The 6,173-nt window shown below is 48.5% G+C and overlaps 1 protein-coding gene across 1 annotated transcript; it reads left to right on the top strand.

Annotated features, from left to right (window-relative positions):
• Window positions 1-2,214: 2,214 nt before the first annotated feature.
• On the top strand, window positions 2,215-4,914 carry ankrd34bb (ankyrin repeat domain 34Bb; the record flags this gene model as incomplete). Its single annotated transcript, XM_084180702.1, has 5 exons — window positions 2,215-2,417; window positions 2,714-2,951; window positions 3,197-3,615; window positions 3,889-4,051; window positions 4,135-4,914. 5 exons carry the CDS (start codon window positions 2,215-2,217, stop codon window positions 4,912-4,914), a joined length of 1,803 nt encoding a protein of 600 aa, XP_084036828.1.
• Between the last annotated feature and the right edge of the window lie 1,259 nt (window positions 4,915-6,173).

Here is a 6,173-nt window from a genome sequence, read left to right on the forward strand (position 1 = left end):
ACAGTCACTCTAGGAACATAGGGTGAGAGCGGACTAAGTGTTTTTCTTTTACAGAACACGTCTTGAGAGAGAGACGTCCCTTTGTATGTACTGAAACTGTCTGGGGGGAGAGAGGCGTGTGTGTGTGTGTGTGTTTGAGAGAGAGAGTGAGGAGTGGAGAAGACGGGGATGAAGTCCCTCTCCACGCGCCCTTCACACCGAGCGGAGGGCGGCAGTGTTGTATAATATGTTGTGTCTGTCTGTTACGTGTCTTCTTGAAGTCCAGGTACCAGGACAAGAAAACCAGGACATTTACATTAGGATCTTGAATACAAGACATGCGTCGGTGTATTGCACGAGATTTTCCCAACTCAGGAACTCATGCCTTCTGAGGATGTTACAGTGATGATGTCGATTCTATCAAACCCAGTGGTGTAAAGTACTTAAGTAAAAATACTTTAAAGTACTACTTAAGTCGTTTTTTGGGGTATCTGTACTTTACTTTTACTTCACTACATTCCTAAAGAAAATAATGTACTTTTTACTCCATACATTTTCCATGACACCCAAAAGTACTTGTTACATGTTGAATGTTTAGCAGGACAGGAAAATCCTCTAATTCACGCACTTATCAAGAGAACATCCCTACTGCCTCTGATCTGATGGACTCACTAAACACACATGCTTTGTTTGTAAATTATGTCTGAGTGTTGGAGTGTGCCCCTGGCTATCTGTAAATTAAAAAAACAAGAAAATCATGCTGTCCGCTTTGCTTAATATAATGAATTTTAAAAGATTTATACTTTTACTTTTAATACTTAAGTATATTTAAAACCAAATATTTTTAGACTTCTACTCAAGTAGTATTTTACTGGGTGACTTTCACTTTTACTTGAGTCATTTTCTATTAAGGTATCTTTACTTTTACTCAAGTGTGACAATTGGGTACTTTTTCCATCACTGATCAAGCACTTGGAGAGCCTGTTTGTAGACAGACTGAATGGGTTTTAATGTTGTACAGCATGCTTGGCCCCAACTAGTCAAGCAGTATGTTAAGTGGGGGAGTATCATAGCATTCAAGTACTGTTTCGCTGCCCCTGTAGTCAAACAATTTTGTATGAAGCGGAAATTAGCTAGGTTGAATTTGGTTATTTGAGTTACCTTTTTCACCGTTTTTTTTTAAAAGAGAGGTTGGAATCAGGTATGATGCCAAGGTACTTCAAATCAGTTACCACCTGGAGCTTCTCCCCTCACACATAGACATCTGGCTCAGTAGCATCAGTTGCCCTCTTTGTGAATAACGTGCAGACTGTTTTTTACACATTGAGACGCAAACATGAGTCACTGAGCCACTTTGTAACATGGACCATTACAATAGTGACTGCCTGTGCAGCTTGTCGTTTGCTCTTTGCGTGCACATAAATCTCTTATCATCTTCATACATTTGTATTTCAGACCCAGTACAGACAGAAGGCAGATCATTAAATGTACAGGCTTAACAGGAGGGGCCCCAGTATTGACCCTTGGGGCACACCCACATCATAGCTGAGAGTGAGAGACAGCTCATTGCTCACTCTGACACACTGGGTTCTGCCTTCAAGGTATGATTTCATCCATCTGAAGGGGGAAATGTTGAACTTGGACAGTTTTGTGATGAGAACCTCATGGTTCATAGTATCAAAGGCTTTCCTTAGCTCTAGAAACACAGCCATTAATATAGTCAGAGGTCTTTGACAATAAAGAGGAGAGACTGTAGGTGAGCAGGACATCATGAGTGGTCCAAGGCAGTATCAATAGATCATGAGTGGTCCAAGGCAGTATCAATAGATCATGAGTGGTCCAAGGCAGTATCAATAGATCATGAGTGGTCCAAGGCAGTATCAATAGATCATGAGTGGTCCAAGGCAGTATCAATAGATCATGAGTGGTCCAAGGCAGTATCAATAGATAAAAGAACACTAAGGTTGGGCAACTCTGCTCCTCTGGGGCCTTCTTTCTTTCAAATGAGCGTCAGGTTTAGACCTGGGTTATCTTGTGTGAACATGCACTCAGCGTCAGGTTTAGACATGGATTATCTTGTACTCAAATACTGTTATCTGGATTATTTAGTGACCTGTCCATCTGTATTCCCACAGGGACTTGACGAAATTACATCTAAATAAATTACAGATGACCCTATAAGACACAGTACAGGTACCTGCATTAGCGTGACCTTTCACCTTTAACCCTGCTGTCATGGAAGACGCAACGGTGGTGCGTACGGATGGGAACTCTCTGCTCAAGGCTGTGTTCCTGAGCCGACTGCGCCTGACACGCCTGCTGCTGGAGGGAGGGGCTTACATCAACGAGAGCAACGAACGCGGCGAGACGCCGCTGATGGTGGCGTGCAGGACACGCCACACGGACGCACAGAGCGTGCCCAAACACAAGATGGTTCGGTACGTTAAGGAGTGGGAACACCGCTCAGCAGAGCAGAGTGTCCCAACCGGCCAGTACAGGCTTTTACTACAGTTAAACAGCCAAAACAGTTACACACCTAACTAATACAGTTTGTATTGAAGACTATGATTGGTTAATTAGTTGAATCAGGTGCTATGGCTGAAGCAAAATCCTGCACCGAAAACTGCCCTTTATGAACAATATTGGCCACCAATGGCCTGCCGTAGTGCCAATAAGATAGTTTACCTCCTCTTCAGGAGTTTCCACAAGGTATTGATCAACGTGTCATCAACAGGTACCTGCTGGAGAGCGGAGCTGACCCAAATATCCAGGACAAGACCGGTAAGACGGCCCTGATGCATGCATGTTTGGAGCAGGCGGGGTCAGAGGTCCTCTCTCTACTGCTGGGGAGTGGAGCTGACCCCAGCCTGGACGACCACTCGGGCTTCTCAGCGCTGGTCTATGCTGTCAACGCAGGGGAGAACGAGGCCCTGAGAGTCCTACTGGACGCCTGCAAGGCCAAGGGCAAGGAGGTAAGGATGTGGGTTTGATTCCGCTTGGAAGGGTTGCAAAATTCTGGAAACTTTCCCAGAAATCCTGGTTTGAGGTTTCCTGCCGATCCCCTTCTGATTCTTGGAATCCTCCAACCAGGACTTCTGGAAAACCTGGGAATTTTGGGAAAGTAACCAGAGTTTTGCAACCCTTTGCTGGGGCCACCCATTTGCACCCTCTATTAGAAGTCGCTTTGGATAAAAACATCTGATGGCATTTATTACAGGTCATCATCATCACCACGGACAAGCTGCCGTCGGGACGCCAGATGACCAAGCAGTACCTGAACGTACCCCCGCCTCCCGACCTGGAGGAGCGCCTGCACTGCACCCCTGGCTCTGCTGCCTGCTGCATGTCCCCCTCAGAGATCCAGCTCCGCACCCCTCCGCAGGGCACCTCAGCCACTGCCTCACCCCAGCCAGGGAGCCCCCTCCTGGGCCTCAGGGAGCACCACCACCACCATGGTGGTGGAACCACCATCTCTGGTTCTGCTGGTTCTGGTTCTTCAGGTGCTGGTTCTTCTCAGCCGGGCTCCCCGACCAGGGACCCTAACCCGTTTCGAGGCCCCGGTGTTGGGGTGGTGAAGCTGCTCCATCCCCAGCGGCTCCACTCGGAGCCCTGGCTGCAGCAGAACAAGGCCTCCAGGTAGGTATCCTAGACTAGAGGTTAGAGAAGTGCACCGGCAACTGGAAGGTTACCGGTTTGAATCCTATGTCTGTCAGGGAAAAAATCTGGTGCGGAGTGGGTCGGCAACTGGAGGGTCGGTGGCATCAGTGTCCTAGATATTATCTCCTTCCCTTGAGCAAGGCACTTAACCCCTAAACTGCTCATAGGGCACTGCACTAGTAGCTTCCCACTGCTCCAGCCTCTCCAACCAAATATGTATGTGTGTGGGTTGTTTTCTTCTTCTTCCTCCAGCCTGACAGAGGAGCTGCTGGACATCACCCCAGAGGAGGAGCTCTCCTTCAGGGTCAACGGCCTGGCCTTCTCTGGGTCCGGAAGGGTGGGGCCCGGGGCACATCCGATCGTCGCCCGCCCCCAGAGCATCGAACCCAAGGATGCCACGGGGCTGCTGGAGCAGGTCATGATAATAATAATAATAAAACTAATAACTCTTATCATGTGCATGTAAAATTATTAATTTGTATATTTGTTCTCTTTCAGGTGGCTGGGAGCGAGGGAGGTGGCGGAGGAGGAAGAGGAGGCCTGAGTAGGAAGATGTCTTACGACAGCGCTGCAGCTTATTCCCACCCAAACCTCCTGCACCGGGGGGACGGAGGAAGCTATGGAGGCTGCCCCAACTGCCCCTGTGGCGCCCATGAGCCTGTCCTCCCTGTACACAAAATCTCTCCAGACTGTTACCTCCCCAACCTGGCTGTGTCCAGCCTGAGGAACGTAGTCTGCCGCCGCAACATCGGCATGGACCACTACAGCTCCGACTCCCAGCTGCCCCAGTTCGGCAGCCACAGCAGCCACCCAGAGAGTGGAGACTCCTCCAGGGGCGTTGTAGGGGGAACTGAGAAGCGTAAGCTGGTCGCTAGTAGATCCTCCACACTGTCGGGCTCCCGGGAGTCCCTGGAGAGCGCTGCCCAGAGAAGGGGCCCTGCAAACCTGGAGAGGAGAGGCTCAGGGGCCCTGCTCTTGGATCACATCTCCCACACCCGCCCGGGGTACCTGCCCCCTCTCAACCCCCACGCACCCATACCCGACATCGGAGTCAGCCCCACCTCAACCTGCCCCAGCCTGAGTGGAAGCACCAAGGCACTGAATCTGAATGGGGGTGTTGCAGGGCCGGGATCAAAGCCTCTTGTCCCCTGTGCTCCTGCCTTCCCCAGAGATCTGAAGTCAAAGCAGACACTGCTGAGGAGACACTCCATGCAGACAGAGCAGATTAAACAGTTGGTCAACCTCCAGGAGACACTCCATGCAGACAGAGCAGATTAAACAGTTGGTCAACCTCCAGGAGACACTCCATGCAGACAGAGCAGATTAAAACAGCTGGTCAACCTCCAGGAGCTCTTCGGCCACTAAGACGAAAGATGCTAGACTGGTCCCAGATCTGTTTGTGCTGTCTTTGTTACGCCTTGGCAAAACAGCACAAACAGTTCTGGGACCAGGATAAAAGGTTGCATTTTCTTTGTCTCTGGCTACTGTGTGCTTGGCTGACTGTGATCGCTTTCTATTGGCTGACTGTGATCGCTTTCTATTGGCTGACTGTGATCGCTTTCTATTGGCTGACTGTGATCGCTTTCTATTGGCTGACTGTGATCGCTTTCTATGTCAAGCATTGTTGCTGCTCTGTGACCATGACATCGTTAACAAAATAACTTCTTACCAGAAGACTATTATTGCTCATCCCAGCTTTTTCAATGTGCTTAATTACACGTATGTTTTATTTTGGACGATATTGTATCGATACTCTTTGCCTGGTAGCGTTAGCTTGCGCTAGTCGGGCTGTACCAGCACTAAAACCCTGGTATTTTTCATCCTAGCTTGTTCTCCATCTTCTTTTTAAATAGTGAGCCAACATGTTTTCAGCACTTATTTCCGTTTCGGATCATAAAGAATTTTCCCATGCTCTTGTCTCTCTGCAGCAGAGCAGTGGAGGCTGGTGGGAGGAGCTAAAGGAGGACGGGCTCATTGTAATGGCTGGAATTAAATAAATGGAACAGAGTCAAACATGTGGTTTCCATATGTTTGATGTTTTTGATACCGTTCCATTAATTCCATCCCAGCCATTACAATGAGCCCGTCCTTCTATAGCTCCTCCCACCAGCCTCCTCTGCAGCAGACATACACTGAGTGTACAAAACATTAAGAACTGCTGTTTCCATGACATAGACTGACCAGGTGAAGGCTAAGATCCCTTATTGATGTCACTTGTTAAATCCACTTCAAATCAGTGTAGATGAAGGGGATGAGACAATTTAAAGAAGGATTTTTACGCCTTGAAACAATTGAGACACGGATTGTGTATGTGTGCCATTCAGAGGGTGAATGGGCAAGACAAAAATATTTAAGTGCCTTTGAACAGGGTATGGTGGTAGGTGCCAGGCGCACCGGTTTCAGTGTGTTAAGAACTGCAACTCTCAAAAGTTTCCCGTGTGTTTCAACAATAGTCCACCACCCAAAGGACATCCAGCCAACTTGACTCAACTGTGGGAATCATTGGAGTCAACATGGGCCAGCATCCCTGTGGAACA

The sequence above is a fragment of the Coregonus lavaretus genome, assembly GCF_964263955.1.
Source record: "Coregonus lavaretus genome assembly, chromosome: 17".
Classification (NCBI taxonomy): Eukaryota; Metazoa; Chordata; class Actinopteri; order Salmoniformes; family Salmonidae; genus Coregonus; species Coregonus lavaretus.